General features: G+C 60.9%; 2 protein-coding genes and 1 pseudogene across 4 annotated transcripts; 1 reads left to right on the top strand and 2 right to left on the bottom strand.

The window, feature by feature from the left end:
* Nucleotides 1-754: 754 nt before the first annotated feature.
* On the bottom strand, nucleotides 755-2,557 carry LOC141955588 (neuronal acetylcholine receptor subunit alpha-10-like). Its single transcript, XM_074895298.1, has 3 exons — nucleotides 2,461-2,557; nucleotides 1,639-2,035; nucleotides 755-1,508 (listed from the first exon to the last, which is right to left on the bottom strand). The coding sequence occupies exons 2-3, from the start codon at nucleotides 1,913-1,915 to the stop codon at nucleotides 1,024-1,026; spliced, it is 762 nt and encodes a 253-aa protein (XP_074751399.1). The 5' UTR covers nucleotides 1,916-2,035; nucleotides 2,461-2,557; the 3' UTR covers nucleotides 755-1,023.
* A 2,883-nt stretch (nucleotides 2,558-5,440) lies between these two features.
* On the bottom strand, nucleotides 5,441-15,066 carry LOC141955589 (nuclear pore complex protein Nup98-Nup96-like). 3 transcript variants are annotated; one of them, XM_074895301.1, is made up of 5 exons: nucleotides 14,704-15,066; nucleotides 13,541-13,585; nucleotides 12,681-12,903; nucleotides 7,326-7,447; nucleotides 5,441-6,350 (listed from the first exon to the last, which is right to left on the bottom strand). In XM_074895301.1, the coding sequence occupies exons 4-5, from the start codon at nucleotides 7,363-7,365 to the stop codon at nucleotides 6,151-6,153; spliced, it is 240 nt and encodes a 79-aa protein (XP_074751402.1). In that variant the 5' UTR covers nucleotides 7,366-7,447; nucleotides 12,681-12,903; nucleotides 13,541-13,585; nucleotides 14,704-15,066; the 3' UTR covers nucleotides 5,441-6,150. The 3 variants fall into 3 exon arrangements, with proteins under 3 accessions (XP_074751402.1, XP_074751401.1, XP_074751400.1); XM_074895300.1 differs by lacking the exon at nucleotides 12,681-12,903; XM_074895299.1 differs by lacking the exons at nucleotides 12,681-12,903; nucleotides 13,541-13,585.
* Nucleotides 7,715-8,957, top strand: LOC141955583 (protein canopy homolog 3 pseudogene; annotated as a pseudogene).
* Nucleotides 15,067-15,902: the final 836 nt, after the last annotated feature.

The raw sequence follows: 15,902 nt of genomic DNA, 5'->3' as shown, positions 1-15,902 counted from the left end.
GCAGGGGTTGGGACGGAAGAGGCAGTTCCACAAGGCGGGAAGCCTGGCAAGGCTGATGGGGCACTTTTTATCCCGTCATGAGAAGGTTTAAAGCGCGGGCTAAGTTAACTCTACAGTCTCGAGGACTTGTACTGCATGTTACTCACGTGTGCGGGAAAACATTATGAAAGGGCTTTCTTAGCTGTAATAAACGGGCATTGCTTGATCACATCGGTCGTGTGCGTGCTCAGCTCTCCAGCAGGGGTGGGGCGTAAAACCAGTGTCCCCGGGGGCTACCGGTGTCCCTGAGTCACTGTGTTCTAACGGAGAATAAAGTCTCCCATGGGGGTATTTGAAGGGACTGGGAACAAACCCTGGGAGGTGCGCTCAGCAAAAGCCCCTGGCGAGTCGATCGCAGAGGATCTGCCAAGCAGGCTGGCCCGGCCCCACCAAGCCCCCGACGTGCCCTAGAGGGGGATAAAGGCCCCGTAGTGGGCATGAAAAGTGTGCTGGGGCAGAGAGTCTGGGCTGTTCCTGCGTCGGGAAAGGTCAAGCCACGGCTGGGATTGCTTTTGTCGCGGGGCCGGGTGCCCTGGGGGGGTCGTGCAGGAGGACGGAGAAGGCAGCTGTGTGCCCCAGGGGATTAGATCTGAGGTGAAAGGCTCTGCTCCCCCGCCCCCTGCTGCAGAGCTGCAGATGGGGCCGCAAGGGCCGGGCACGGCCCCATGGACAGGAGGGTCACCCCCCCAGAACCTCCCCACCCCAGGCAGGAGAGCCAGGTCACCCTCCAGGGTTTATTTAGTTTGGGTTTTGTTGGGTTTCTCAGGCGGGGGGTGGAATGGGACGATGTGGCCCTGGCTGGGGTGGGGCTCCCGCTGTCAGGTTCCTCTTGCCTGGTGCGGCTGGAGCTCCCACCCTGCAGCTGTGGGGGGCCAGGTGTCGGGATGAGCCGCTCTCAGGACACACCCATGGCCACCATTGTCCCTGGAGCGGGCGGGGGGCTGTGGGCAGTGGGTGCATCAGGGCGATGGGTCCAGGGGGCCATCAGGCAGCTCGGCCCAGCACCAGCACGCTCATGAGGAAGACCATGAGGAAGAAGACCCACATGAAGAAGCGGTCCATCACCTTGGCCACCTTCTTCCACTCGCCGGTGCGGCGCTGTGCAGCTCGGTGGCGTCGGAAGCAGCCGGCGATGTAGCCAACGTTCGTCAGCAGCCCATCGTGGTGGCACAGGCAGCGGTCTCGGGGACAGGCTCTGGCCTCAGCACCCACTTCCCCCCGGCCGGGGCTCTCCCCCAGCCCTGCAGCGTCCCCTCCATCCTCCCGCTCGCCCAGCGCCCGCCGGGGGCTCTTGCAGCTCTCGCCCACCTCGTAGACGCAGCAGAGCCGGGCCATGTGGTGCAGGATGAGCCGCCTGGCCCAGGGGGGCACGGGCCGGGCCCCCGGGCCACAGTGGTGGACGTTCATGATGAAGATGGTCAGCGCGGTTGAGGCCGTGATCATGGTCATGGTGGCGATGTAATACTTCCCTGCGTGGGCAACGGACGGTGATGCCGCGAAGGGGTGGAGAGCCCCACCCTCCCCTCCCCTGGCATGGGTGCTGCCCACCCACCCCCCCGCGGGTCCCGCGGGAGGGTTCTGGCTGCCGTCGAGGCTCACCGATGAGCGGGACGCTCTCCGAGGGTGGCATGCTCTCTGCCACCAGCAGCTGGAAGACGGTGAGGGCCAGCAGCACCGTCACCCCCAGCGAGACCTTCTCCCCCGAGTCAGCCGGCAGGTAGAAGCCGAGCGGCGCCAGGAAGGAGACCATGATGCAGGGCAGGAGCAGGTTGAAGATGTAGAAGGAGGCACGGCGGCGGAGGAGCAGGGTGTAGGTGACGTCGGGGTAGGGCTCGGAGCAGCAGCCATAGGTGATGACGTTCCTCGTGGCCGGCATGCCCAGCACCTCCCACTCCACATTCTCCACGAAATCCGTCAGGTCCGCAGTGTCCAGGCGGTTGTGGAGGTCGATCTGGTTCCCATTGTAGGTCCAGGAGCCGAAGGTGAGGCGGCAGCGCTGCCGGTCGAAGGGGAAGTAGGAGACGTCCACCTTGCAGGAGCTCTTGGTGATGGCGGGCCAGTCCCACATGATGAGCCCGTCGGAGCGCAGCACCACGTTGGTCTCCATTGAGCCGCCGAAGCGGTCGTCGGCGCTGGGGGCGGGACGGCCATAGGGCCGAGGTGGCCCCGAGCCCCACGTGGGCCGGGGCTTTGCAGGGCCGATCACCTGCCCCCGACGCCATGTCCCCTCCCCGCATCACCCTGCCCCCAAAAGTGTGGGCTCGGGGGTGCCGCCCCCCCCCCGCCCTCGTCACCCACACCGGGAACGCCCCGGGGGCCCAAGGTTGGAAATATCTCCCACGCAGCCCCTCCCCAGTCCCAGCCAGAGCCCCCCCAGCTCCGGGAGCCGTTGTGGGGGGGGGGGTGTCCAGCACAACCCACTTGTTGTAGAGGATGACGTCCGGCCGCCAGACGTAGCTGCTGGGGATGCGGATGCTGTCGATGCCGCCGTAGGTGTCCTCGTCCCAGGCGAGGTGGGCGTCCAGCCAGGCCTGGCGCACCCACAGGTAGGTGGTGAGGACCTGGTTCCTCTCGTCCTGCCAAGGGCAGTGGGTGCGTGCGGGGACAGACCCTGGTGCCACCCCCCCCTCAGCCCCCAACACTGCGAGGGTTCTGGGGGAGCTGAGCTGCCTTCCAGGGTGCTGCTTGTGGGGGGGTGGGAGCGATCTGAGTCACAGCACCCCAGAGTGATCCGGGTTGGAAAAGCCCTTGCAGCATCTCCAGTGCCACCATGACCCTCCCCCTGACCGTTCCCAACTCCCCCAGATCCCTCAGCGCTGGCTCAGCCCGACTCTTCAACCCCCCCAGGGATCCCGGGGACTCCCCCCTGCCCTGGGCAGCCCATTCCAAGGCCCAACAGCCCCTTCTGCACAGAAATCCTTCCTCAGAGCCAGCCTGACCCTGCCCTGGGCAGCTTGAGGCCATTCCCTCGGGGCCTGGCGCTGGGGCCTTGGCTCCAGAGACTCATCCCCCCTCTCTGCCCCCTCCTGGCAGGGAGTTGCAGAGGGCCAGGAGGTCTCCCCTCAGCCTCCTCTGCTCCAGACTGAACCCCCCATCCCTCATCCAACCTCACGCTGCCGGGGGCTGTGCTGGTTTTGGGGGGCCTGAGCTGTCTTCAGGTGGTCTGAGCTGACCCGGGGGCAGCTGGGCTGGCTTTGGGGGGTCCTGGCTCGTTTCGAGGGATGAGCAGGACCCGCTGGGGAAGAGCAGAGCCCAGCTAAGCCGTGGCCAGGAGTGCGACGGGGCCGGTCCCGGTTTGGCTGGGCCGGGCCGCCGGCGCTGGTGCCACTCACCATGTCGATGATCTGGGAGAGGGTGACCTGGAGGGTGACGCTGAGCGCCCGCTCTGTGTCCTCCACGGGCCGCAGGGCGCTGGAGTAGTTGGCAAAGAGGTCGTGGAGCAACTTGTAGGCGAATCTGCCCTGAGCCCCCCAACAGCCTGCGGGGACCCAGAGTGGGGCTGGAGGGGCTGCAGGCGGGGGTGCAGCCAGAGCCCTCCCCAGGCACCCCCAGGAACCAGCTGAGTGCGGCCGGGGGAGCACACGGGGACCCCCGTCCCTCCTCGCCACCAGCCCGAGCCCCCCAACTCCACCGACGCCGTCCCCCACCCAGGGCTGCCCGACGTGCGGGGCTGCCGCTGCTCGCAGGGCTCAGGGGACCCTCTCCCCGGGGCCGGGGGGGGTGGGGGGGTGTCAGCGCCCCTCACTGCCCCTCCGCTGCTTACCCGGGGCCAGGAGGCAGCCGGCGAGGCAGAGGGTGAGCAGGGGGCCAGCTCCGGGCTCCATCCCGCCGCGTTCCCGCCCCGCGCAGGTCTCGGGGGACACGGGGGGGTGCCCGTGCTGCCTGCGAGCGCCGGGGTGACGTCAGGGCTGGGACAGCGCGGGGGGGCACGGCCCCCCCCAGGGAGCGACGATCTCTGTGCAGCGATCAGCCGTGCAGGGCTGGTGGGAAGAGCCCAGGGTGGGCGCGGGGGGGCCCGGGGCGGGGGGACCGCGGTGCCGGACATCCCGGTCTCCGGCCTTGGTTAAAGAGCGAGGAAAGGGAAGAGTGTTCCCATTGAGAGCAAAATCCCGGGAGGTTAAGGGACGCGCCCAAGGAGACGCAGCAGCAAGTGGCAGAGGTCCCTGCCGCAGAGGTGCCGGAGCGTCGCCCCAGCTCCGGCCCTGCGGGAGGCCGCCGGCTCCCGCTGCCCCCGGCCCCTCCCTGGCACCTTTCCCACAGCGGTCCCCGGCAGCAGACGCCAAGCAGGGCGCCGATCGGTTTTAAGGCTGGAGGTTTTGTTTCCCGCCGGTGAATTATTCATCCCCAGCGCCGGGTCCCGGCCTCTGCCCAGGGCGGCAGCTGGGGTTGCAGGGACGCGATGAGGGTAACGCAAGAGGCGCAGCCGGCTGCCCCGGCTCCCCGCACCGCGCCGGGGGCACGTGCAGCGCCCAGGGGGCACCAACTGCTGCTGGTTTTACGGCTGCTCGTGCCCCTCACTGGGGAGCAGGAGCCCCCCAGCCCCCTCTGCAGAAGCCAGGGGCGGGCACCCGCTATCCCCCCACCCTGGGGTGCGGATCTGTGCCCAGCCGAGGATAATCGTCTGTGGTTTGTGTAACCCGGCTTTGGACACGCCGCTTCCAGCCTTGGCGAAGCCCTTCGGCCTCGCACAGAAAAGCGCTTCCCGCCCTTTGCCACGACGCCGGCCCCCCGCTCATCCCTCCCCTCTCCAGAAATCCCTGTTCCAAGCCAGGGCCTTCCCCTCTCCGCACCCCCTCGGCCTTCACCCCACCCTCCTCTCCCTCACGCCGCAGGAGGTGCCCAGCACCCGGCTGCAGCTCCCCACCGGCTCCCCCCGTCCTCCTCCGCTTTTCTTCCCGCTGGTCTTCCACAGCGCTGCAGCCTTCCCGAAGGGTCTTCCAGGCTCAGGCCCTCCCTTAAGTCTGCTTAGGCCCAGTCTAACCAGTAAGAGCCACGACGAGACGCAGCCACGGGGCTCCCAACCAGAAAACCTACGTAAAAAGCAAAGGAAACAGTGGGAATACTATAAACATTTTATTTATTGTTTTCAAAAAGACAGGAAAATAATCTAGATCATTTATTAATAATTTTTTTTTAATAAAAACCTTTACATAACCCCCATGCATCGAGACCTTCGGTGAGCCAACGCAAAGCAGCAGCAGGCGGGCTGGAAGCCGCTGGCTACTGCGAGCCGTGGCAGGAGGGGCCGCCGCAGTAACCCTGAAATCAGAGCAGACCGAGACACGTTTGGTTTCTTTCTTTTTTTTCTTCCTCTTCTCCTTCTTCCAAAAATATTCAGTTTCTAAACAGAGCAAGAGTAGAGGCTGGACCCAGCGGAGCTCGGGGAGGGAGCTGGGGGGTCGTGGGGGGGACGGGGGCTCCGCTCAGTGCCCAGGGAGTTGGGGGGCTGGGGGGGTGTGATCGGTTTTGGTGTGGGGTTTTTTCCCCACTTTGGGCGCACAGTTTGCCCCCTCCCAGCAGAAACCCGGAGCCCCAGAGCGCGGCAGGGCCGGGGGGGTGTCGCTTCGCTTTGGGAGACGGAGAAGCGAAAGGCGGTTGCACGTTCCCCACTTACCAAGAGGAAAAGACGCTGCTGAAGGGGATTTTTACTCCCTCGGCACGCTCCCCCCCACCCCCCGGCGCATTTTCACCACAAAGCCCCGCTTAACGCCCCGCTTAGAGCCAGGTGGGGTGCAGGGCGCGGGGCCACCTGCCCTCGGAACCATCCCAGAATTCATCGAAACGTCCTCGGCGCCGCGACGGCGGGAGGGGAAGGACCTGCCCCTCCCCAGGTAGCAGCTCGGGGCAGGCAGGATGGGCAAAACGGGCTTTGTTGGTTCTAGAAGGGGGGGGCACGGCGCCGGGCAGGAAGGTCCAACGCCTCTCACCGCTCCCCCAGGTGACACACAAAATAATAATGAACTCCTGTGTCAGCCCACGGAATCAACTTTTTTTTTTTGAAAACTTCAACAGAAAAACCTGTGCGGGCAGAGACTCGGTGGTTCGTCCTGCGGACAAGGTGAAAGCCCCACACCCTGTCCCTCGGAGGAAGGACGGCGGAAGGACGGGCCCTCAGCGCGTGGTCAGCTCGCGCAGGTAGGACTGGGTGAGGCCGCGCAGCTCCTCCAAGGCGTAGTCCTCGGGCATGGGCAAGCGCCCGACGTGGGGGGCCAGCAGGCGCAGGGGCACGCGCTGGGGGTCCGGGGCGGCCTCGGCCAGGGGCTGCAGGCTCAGCACCACGCGCAGCAGGTTGGCCACGCGTTTGGCCATGTCTGCAGGGAGAAAAGGGAGAAAAAGGGAGCGTCGGCGGCACGGCACAGCTCGGTTTGGGGTACCGCAGGGTCTGGGGTGCACTCAGCAGCGATTCGAGGGGAAAGTCTGCAGGAGCCAGCACAGGACTGAGTGTGGCAGGGTGTTGTTCTTTTTTTGCAGAATTTGGGGTGAATTCAGCAGTAATTCGAGGGGAGATTGCTCCTGAGCGAGGACAGGAGCTCGCCTGGCAGACTTTTTTGGGGTGAATTTAGCAGCGATGCAAGGGGAAATTCCTCGGGAGCCAGGACAGGAGCTTTCCTGGCAGAGCTGCATGCAGGGCAAGTGCTGGAGCAAGCCCCGGCTCCCCTCCCCACCCGCAGCCTCCCCATCCCACAGGCGGAGGAACAGCCACACCGACAGCCCGCAGCGGTGGGGCGTAAAACCAGTGTCCCCGGGGGCTACCGGCGTCCCTGAGTCACTGTGTTCTAACGGAGAATAAAGTCTCCCATGGGGGTATTTGAAGGGACTGGGAACAAACCCTGGGAGGTGCGCTCAGCAAAAGCCCCTGGCGAGTCGATCGCAGAGGATCTGCCAAGCAGGCTGGCCCGGCCCCACCAAGCCCCCGACGTGCCCTAGAGGGGGATAAAGGCCCCGTAGTGGGCATGAAAAGTGTGCTGGGGCAGAGAGTCTGGGCTGTTCCTGCGTCGGGAAAGGTCAAGCCACGGCTGGGATTGCTTTTGTCGCGGGGCCGGGTGCCCTGGGGGGGTCGTGCAGGAGGACGGAGAAGGCAGCTGTGTGCCCCAGGGGATTAGATCTGAGGTGAAAGAGCCAAGGACCTGACCTGTCCCATCCCCCTGTTCCTGCAGTGGGTGCCCCGCAGCCCCCGGGCTCTGGAGGGGGCAGGAGGCAGGAGCAGGGTGCAGGCAGGCACAGTCCCTGCCTGCTCTGGCAGGAGCGGCTCTGGGCCGAGCAAACGTCCCCGTGGTGGTGCTTACGGACACGGGGCCGCACAGAGGGGACAAAAACAAACAACATCCGTAAGGTTGTAGATGATCTTCTGACAATATTTCCGTCAGGCAGATGGTCCAGAGGTGCACTCTCCCCACAAGGTACGCACCTAAATTCAAGACAACAACAATGAACACAGAATTACCGCCTCCCGCTAGAGGAGGTATTTCACCTGTGACACTTAAAACCCTGAGCCCGAACACACAGCAGCAGTGATGACCCAGCGGGCGGGCACTGGGCCCTGTCCTTCCTCCCCGGGCGCTTCCCTGGCGGGTGGGAGAGCTCCGCGCTGCGCAGCATCACCTGGGCTGCGTCTCCCACACGCAAAACAACCGCACAACGGGGCCCCTTACACTTACTGCCGACACGACATAGAATGACAAATACTACCAACATCAAAACATCATTCGGGATACTGAAAGCCATTGCTGCACGACAGCGTCAGCACCTTCTCTGTGAAAAACTGTCGCTTTGGCGGGGGGGGGTAGGCGGGCGCGGGCCGAGAGCGTGGTGCCGGGCTCTGCGCCCGGGGGTCGGGCGGCCCCGGAACCGGAGCCGCGGCGGCGGCAGCGCCGCCGCTGCTGCTGGCGGCGAAATGGACCGGGTGCGTCCGCCCAGCAAGCGCGAGGTGTGCAAGCGCGTGGCAGCGGAGCCGAAATCTGCTTTTGAGGAGACTGGCAACGCCAAGGAGGTGACCGACACCAAGTGCAGCTTCCTGGATGGGAAGGGCTCTGCCGTCAAGTACACGCAGTCGGATATCGGAAAACATCTGTAAGCGGCTGCGGGATTACAACCTGCGTGAGGAGAGGAGCGGCAGGAACAGACTCGCCAAGGGCATGTCGGAGACGTTCGAGGCCCTGCACAACCTGGTGCACAAGGCCGTCGAGGTGGTGACGGACATCCCCCGTGAGCTGTGGAACGAGACCTCTGCTGAGGCGGCTGACCTCAAATGTGCTGGCGGAGGAGTACGCAGACGTGATCGAGGACTGGCACGGGCACCACCAGACGGAGGATCTCTCCCAGCTTCTCTGCGCTGACCACGTGCGGGAAGGGAGGACACAAGCTGCCTGGCAGAGAAGTGGCGTGGCAAGAAGGGTGACTTGGCGAGCGTGCGGGAGAAGCAGAGCAAGAAAAAGAGCAGGACGGAGAAGGGCTGGAAGGACGAGAGCGAGGGAGCTGCCGGCCTCCCGGCAGCGGGGGAGGCCCTGGAGGAGAGCGGGCCCCAGGAGGAGGCTCGGCTTGCCCACAGCCCGGCCGATGAGCTGTGGGCGTGGGGGCTGCCCTGCCGCATCCTGTGGGTGACAAAGGAAGGGGGACTGGCATCGCAGCGGGAGCGACTGCGGGGAGGCTGGACCGATGTCCGGGTGGCCGGAGGGCCCGGCCCAGCCTTGCCCGCCCGGGTGCGGTCCTGCGAGCAGCGGGGTGAGGGGGGCCGTTCACGGAGCCGCCAGCTCCGCGCCTGCAGGCGGGGGGGCGCGAACGCTGAGCACAGAGATCCACGCGCTGGGTTTTCCAGACAGAGTTCTGTGCTGGCGTCAGTGCCGTTTGTAAAAGCGCCAGCCAGTTCCATGGGACTGACTGATATCCAGGAGCGACTGCCTCCGGCGTACGTGTTGTAAATGACTTTTGCAGCCCGTCCTCATTAATGGTCTTCTGTAGTTCTTTAATAACAGAAAAATGCCGTCCTTCCCAACGTGGCTGATGTCCCAGCTCATAGCTTACAGGAGCAAGAATCTTTCTCGCCGTGTCCCCATGCCCTTGCGCCAAGGCTTCTCACCTCACTGTTACCCACGGATCATCCCCAGCTAAGGAGAGCACAGCCCAGGTTTTTTCAGGATTTACAGCGTCAGGGTCTGAAAGCTTATCACAGCCAAAAGACCCAGCATATAAATCTTGCTCCCGGGGTTCAAAACCTGCATCCTCGCACTCTGTGTTCTCATGCTCTGTGTTAACAGCCTGGCCACGTTCATTATTTTGGGTTTGGGGGATTTTTTAAAAATTATATTGGGGAACTCTTGGTGTTTAAATCTGCAAAGAGAGAGATAAAAGAAATATACAGAAGATGGGGACAGCACTCAGCGTTGAAAGGGGGAGGGACGCCCCTCGCTGAGGTTTTCCAAAATTAGGGAAAGATACCTTTGGCACAATCATAACAGAAAAGGAAACTGATAATATGGTGCCAAGAGGAATGGCCATTCCTGACAAGAAACAGAGGAGGAGGGCCAATGGGTGTACGGCCTCCGAAAGGAACAGTTACACCCCATCAGCAGAAATTGCTCGGAATCATTTTGGAGGATTCTGAGAGTCAAGATATTGATTCTCGGCATGTCTAGTAGAATGGGGGTCAACCAAGACAGAAAACCTCCTGGATAAAAAGTGAAGGGAGTTGACTTCCTCCAGCTCCTGCAGCTGAAGAATCTGAACCGCCTTTCAGAGTGCTGGCGTGTATCCAGCGCCTCTGGATTCCAGCCCAAAGCCTGGAGCGGGCCCTGGGGCAGGCGCCGGCGTCTCTCCAGTAACAGCAGCCAGGGGACACGAGCCTTGGAAACAAGGGGATTTAGTCGCTTGGCAGGCAGAAGCGCCTCGCTTACGGGCTGCTGCTGAAAAATGTGCTCAGCCGGGAATTGTCACCCCTGACTGGAATGATAGGAAAACTATTACAAGAACTATTTCAAACAGAGGAAAGGGAAAAGATTTTCCAACAAAAGTGAGAGAGTAACTGATTTGTCAAAAGTTTTGGAATGGAGACAAAGATCAGACGAGCACCGAAGTGATTATTAGGGCCGATTGAAGGCTACTTTACTCATTATGGGGCATGACCCCTGAAAATTTCCAAGAGCCACTAGCTATTTTGGGGTTTTGGAGAAACTCACGCCAGGCTGGCAAGGTGAAACAGTCAAATCTTGAACGTTGCTGGTTTTGCTTTTGACCGGAGAGGTGGCGAAAGGTTAAAACTTGAGAAGAAGCAAGAGCAAGGAAAGAAAGAAAGCGAAATTAGGTTGCTGGCTGCAGCGATTGCCCAAACCTATAACCCAAGAGGGAGAGGTCGGGGATTTCCCCGAGGCAGAATGAGGGGAAGGCGGACGCGAGGCAGAATTCCTCCCATCTCTCAATATGCCAGTTCTCTAGAGTGCTTCTGCTGTGGGAATCTGGGCCGCAGGCAGAGAGAGAGCCCGCTGAGACCCGTGTCTGCACAAGGAGGATCTCCACCTGCCAGACCTCCCCGACCTCACTCATCTTCTCTGGGAACCGAAAGAACAACGGGACCCCTTGGAACCAAGGTACACGAGCACGGTCAGATTTCTGCAAAGGTAAACAGAATCGTTTTGGGTAAGGACTTGGTTTGGGGTAACTTTGTGATCTCTCCCAATTCCCCTACTGGCCTTCTGGGCCTCTACTGAATTTTGAAGTTCCTCACATTCCAAATGATCGTACAGAGAGCAGTAGGGGAAGCGATAAAACATGGATCTACCCCTTTGACGAGACCTTTTGCAGGAACTTGGTACATTTATCTCCTTGGCTCTAACAGGGATTCGGTCGATTTGAATGGGCTCAAAAATAATTGAATTGGGAGGTCAAAACCCAAATGATTTGAACGATGTACGCTTTGAATTGGCTGCGGCTCCCAGAGAACTTTGAAGTCCAACAGGAGATGCAGTGGGATGGTTAAAATCAGCTGAGCCAGTTGTGATAAAAACAGAAGGAGGGACGACTCCTTCAGCTTGGCAATATCCAATTATAAATGAGGCCATTCCCAGTATAGAAAAACAAACTGTGCGGTTTTTTTAAAAGAAGAGTTTTGAAGGAGTGTCGTAGTCCTTGTAACACTCCAATTTTACCAGTTAGTAAACATAAAGCAGATAACGATGGAGATGCTGAATATAGATTTGTTCGAGATTTACGAGCTGTACATGAGCAGGTCACGGCTTCACACCCTGTGGTACCAGATCCTAGGCTGATTTTAACACAGATTCCAGTCCGGGCACAGTATTTCACGGGGCTTAATCTTACAGGAGCTTTCTTTGGCGTTCCAATTGCAGAAGAAAGCCAATCAGTCTTTGCCTTCACGTGGCACGGGAAGCAGTTCCCCTGGGCTAGGTTACCACTAGGATTTTACCAGTTCTCCAACAGTATTTTCTCAAATTTTGAAAAATTATTTACAAAATTTGTTTTTTCCAGGTAAGTCTGCCTGGATACAATATGTTGGTGATTTGTTACTGGCAAGCAAAACTAAGGATGACTGTATCAGGCATTCTGAGTATCTGTGTATCCAGCTGGTTAACAAGGGACACCGTGCATCTCTGTCCAAGTGACCGCTATGCGCAAACAGCGGGCGAAATATCTTGGGTTCATATTAAAGCCAGGACTTCCTGATTATTCAAAGCCTTTTACATTCTGTTGTGATGAAAAGAATTGCAAGAGGGGTGTTAGTACAAACTTTAGGACCACACGAACGACCTGTTACCTATTTTTCTCCCAAATTAGACCCAGTGACTGAAGGAACTCCTTTTTGCATTAGAGCAATAGCAGCAGCAGCTGGAACGACAGAAGAAACCCCAGGACAATTGTCCGAGGACATCCACTAACGGTCTGTGTGCCCCATTACGTAGAGATACCGTTAAAACAATATGCAGAGAAAGCTTTCTCTCCTCAAGGGGCGCACAGAGACAGTCCTATCCTTGGCTAATCGTTTGAAGTTGGAAAGGTGCAATACATTGAACCCTGCCACCCTAATGCCTTCACCCTCCCATGGAGAGAAAGATAACCAGAACCGTGTTCAGTTATGAAGCCAAAGCAGCACACTGCGAGACGGTTTACAGGATCAGCCTTTAGATAACCCTGACTTGAACCTCTTCACGGACGGCTCCTCCTGTTATGCAGGAGGTCGCAGATGTCCCCGGTTTCGCAGGGGCTACGGAAACGCGGGTACTCTCGGCGGGACCTTTGCCTGCACCTTTGGGGGCACAGGGAGCGGGAATAATTGCTCTCGCAGAAGCTGCAAATTACGCAAGAGGACAAGAGGTAACATTTATACGGACTCTAAATACGCTTTTGGTATCTGCCACGCGACTGGGACTTTATGGCAAGAATGGGGCTGCTTACCATCAGCTGGGAAGACTATGGCTCATGGCAAGCAGCTCAAGGCATTACTGGAGGCGCTACAACCACCCTCTGAGATTTCTGCCACCTGTATAACAGCACCTACCCAGAGGCAAGATAGGATTTCAGAAGGAGATGCTTGAGCTGACCAAGCAGCCAGAGCCGCAGCACGACAGGTGGTGTCTATCGTGTCATTATCACATCGTGAGGCGATATCGAACTCCCGGAGATAAAGAAGTTACCTGAAGACCTCCCTGGCGAAGAAAAGGAGCAGTGGATCCGGCCTGGAGCCCAGCCACAAGGAGAACAACGGGTGCTCAGTCTCAAGCCTCTTCTTCCACAAAGGTATTTGTTACCGGTGACGCGATGGCATCACAAAAACACTCATGGGGGGCCAGAGAGCTTAGCACTCCCGATTCAAAGACTTGGGGCTGCCCCGGGAATTAGTGCAGCAGCCAAAAGAATCTGTGAAGGGTGTAAACTTTGTAAACAATATGCTTCTGTATGAATTAAGGCACCCAGCGGAAAAAGACCTCCAGCCACCTTTCCTTTTCAAAAGCTCCCACCTGACAGTGCTGCCATGCCAGAAACAATGGGCTACTCTGCCATGTTAGCGATAGAAGCTTTTCCTACTAGGAAAAAGGAGGCAAAAGCAGTAGTAGAAATTTTACTGAAGGAAACAATTCCCAGATACGGAGTTCCTGAAGTCACCGATTCTGATCGAGGGGGTCATTTCAGAGCTGCAGTTTGAATTCAGATTTATAATTCCTTTGGCATTTTTTGTTTCATACTCATCTGGTATTCAGAATCATCTGGTCAAGTAGAACGAATGAACAGAACCTTAGAAGAAAAATTAGTTAAGGCTTGTAAACAGGCTTGCCTAAAGTGGCCTGATGCTTTACATGTAGTGTTCCGGGATATAAGGAATACCCCAAGAAGCCAACTGGGATTTCCCCAGCTGAAATTTTATTTGGGAGAATACTTGCTGTGCCTGGTACAGTCTTTTGGATGGAGATGAACTGGTTACACAATATCTGTAATATCTGCACAATTCTTTTTTTTAAAAAACACACAATCCTGCTGATGGGTATCAGGCACTTACCCCGAGATTGAAGTTCATGACATCCTGGTTTCCGAACTTAAGGACCTGGTTAAAGAAAGTAATTGTCGCTGTTCTAACAACTCTAGTCATACTAGTCTGTGTGACTGACCGGTTTCAGTGCTGCCCTGGTTGTGGTTCTTTTATAAAGCAGAAAATAGAGAGATGTGGAATGATAAATAAGAAGGATCGCAGGAGTGCAATGGAAAAACCAAAGGAGGGAACTCGTAAAAGGAAGAAGCTTTAGAAAAACTCCTTTCTCTCAGGATATTGTTAACAGCAGGAAAAATTAATAAGTGGCTATCGTTTGACAGGTTTAATTACCAGCGCCCAGGCGCTCTGGGAACAATCCTGACAGTTTGAGATTGGTCAGAAGCCGAGTAACCGCGATGACCCGCGGCCTGGCGGCCCTGCTGCTCGCTGCCCCCACCCGGGGCCGTGCCCCCCGCCCCGGCAGCCTGAAGGGACAGGCCGACGCCCCCCGGCAGGCCCCGGTCCCCTCCCCGCGCACCTGCTCGGAGGCCTCGGCCTCGCAGCCGCAGCCCCTGGCGAGGCGCAGGGGGGCCCGGCCGGGCGCGGGGCCGCTGCGGGCTCCGGGAGGGGCCCGACCCCCCCAGCCACGGGAGAGCGGCGGGGGGGAGCAGGAGCCGCACCCAGGGCTCCCGGGGCCCGCCAGTACCATTAGTGTCCCCAGTGCTCCCAGTGTCCCCCAGTACCCACAGTGCCCCTGTGGGGCCCCACCCGTCACCCTGCTCAGGCAGAGTGGCCGCGGAACCCCCCAGGGGCTGCCCAGTGGGAGCACTGGGGGTACTGGGAGCAGAACGGTGAGTCTGCCGGGGCTCAGAGACCCTCGCTCCGGCTTTGGGCAGTGCGGGTGGGTGTGCGGGTGGGCGGCGGGCAGGGGTTGAACCCCGCCGTGCTGGGGGGGGCCTGCAGGGATCCCCCACCTCCGAGGCAGCGGAGGGACGGGGGGAGGCTCCCTCGGCACAGCACCCACCCCCCAGACCAGGATCCCGTCCGCAGCCCAGCGATTTCCTTCTCCCAATTCCTTGTCGGCGCCCCTTCCCGAGACGGGGCTCCCCGCTGCCCGGCCTCCCTCCCCTCTGCTTCCCCACTCCCGGCCCCGCGACCCCGGCACCGGGGCAGCCGGGGAACGAGGTGCTCACCTGGGGGGCGGCTGAAATCCTTCCGCCTCTCTGGCAGCTCCCGCAGGGCTCAGGATGGGGTGACTGGCCCTGGCTCTGCCTCCGCCTCCTCCTCTTCTGGCGATGGCCCTGCTCCGTCCTCACCGCGTACACTGCCAGGGCATTGCTCGGGGTGTTTGTCTTCTCGCCGGGAGCGCCCGACACCGGCGTGGGCTGGGCCTCTGCTTCGGCGGCAGCGCCCGCCCTCGGCCTTGGAGCGGCTGCAGTTTCCGTTGAGGACCTGGCAGGGGCCGCAGCCTCTGGGGTCTGTTCCCAGCCCCAGAGCCCTTCTCTCCCCTCGGAGGGCACGGAGAAGCCTTCCTTCAGCAGCACCCGGTAGGCGTGGGCCAGGCCCCAGCACGTCGCCGCGACCCGCGCTCCTCTGCAATTACACTTTCTCCAGAAAATCCCCGAAGCTCCAACGAGGGAGGAATAGGGCAGCCAAGTTCCAGTGCCCCGCAGGCGCCCGCGGGCCCAGGCACTTGCCCGGGCGACCCCGCACCCCCAGCCGCTCGCAACACTCCAGCCCCGGGGCCGAGCTCCGGGGGATTCTCTCCAACAGCTGCTTCGCCCCCAACCCAGCCCGAGCCGCGGGCAGGAACACGCCGGCTCCCAGCAGCGAGGCGCCGGCAGGGAACGCCAGCAGCCCCGGGACCCTCGGCACGCCCGGAACTCTCCAGCACAGCCGCACACAGCCCCCGGGCCGCCTCCCGCCCGACAGCAGCGCCGGGACCTGCCCGCGGCGCCACGGGGCGGCGGCAGCGCCGGCACGCCGCTCGGCAGCCGCGGCGACCAAACCTGCGGGGGCCAAGGGACCGCCGGGAGGCGCCGTCTGTCCCGGCTCAGCCCCGAGGCCGGGCGGGGTCTGAGCCCGGCCGGTGGCCGCTCCCCTCCCGCCCCCCGGTAACACGCGGGAGGGACGCGGCGGCGGGAGCCGCCGGCGGAGCGGAGAAGCGGCGCCGGGCCGGTCCCGGCCCCGCGCGAACGAGCCGCGCTCCCGTCCCACGCGATGGGCAGCCGCCCCGGCCACTGCGGGCCCGGAGCCCAGCTCCCCTCCCGCCCGGCCCGAGGCCCGCCCCCTCTCCCGGCCGAGCCCGGGGCGGCTCCGCAGCGGGGGGCGGGCAGGGCCTTTCCGCGGGGACCGGGGCGGCCAGGAGGGGGGCGCCCCCCGGAGGCCGGGG

The sequence above is a fragment of the Athene noctua genome, unplaced genomic scaffold (genome assembly GCF_965140245.1).
Source record: "Athene noctua unplaced genomic scaffold, bAthNoc1.hap1.1 HAP1_HAP1_scaffold_337, whole genome shotgun sequence".
In the NCBI taxonomy this organism is placed as follows: Eukaryota; Metazoa; Chordata; class Aves; order Strigiformes; family Strigidae; genus Athene; species Athene noctua.
This window is presented reverse-complemented; position numbering and strand designations above follow the sequence as displayed.

Coding starts and splice junctions, on each gene's coding strand:
- LOC141955589 (XM_074895301.1), bottom strand. CDS start 7,365: ATGTTGTTTGTTTTTGTCCCCTCTGTGCGGCCCCGTGTCC. Junction 6,351..7,325: donor CTCTGTGCGGCCCCGTGTCC/GTAAGCACCACC, acceptor TTCTCCCTGCAG/ACATGGCCAAACGCGTGGCC.
- LOC141955588 (XM_074895298.1), bottom strand. CDS start 1,915: ATGCCGGCCACGAGGAACGTCATCACCTATGGCTGCTGCTCCGAGCCC. Junction 1,509..1,638: donor GGAGAGCGTCCCGCTCATCG/GTGAGCCTCGAC, acceptor TTGCCCACGCAG/GGAAGTATTACATCGCCACC.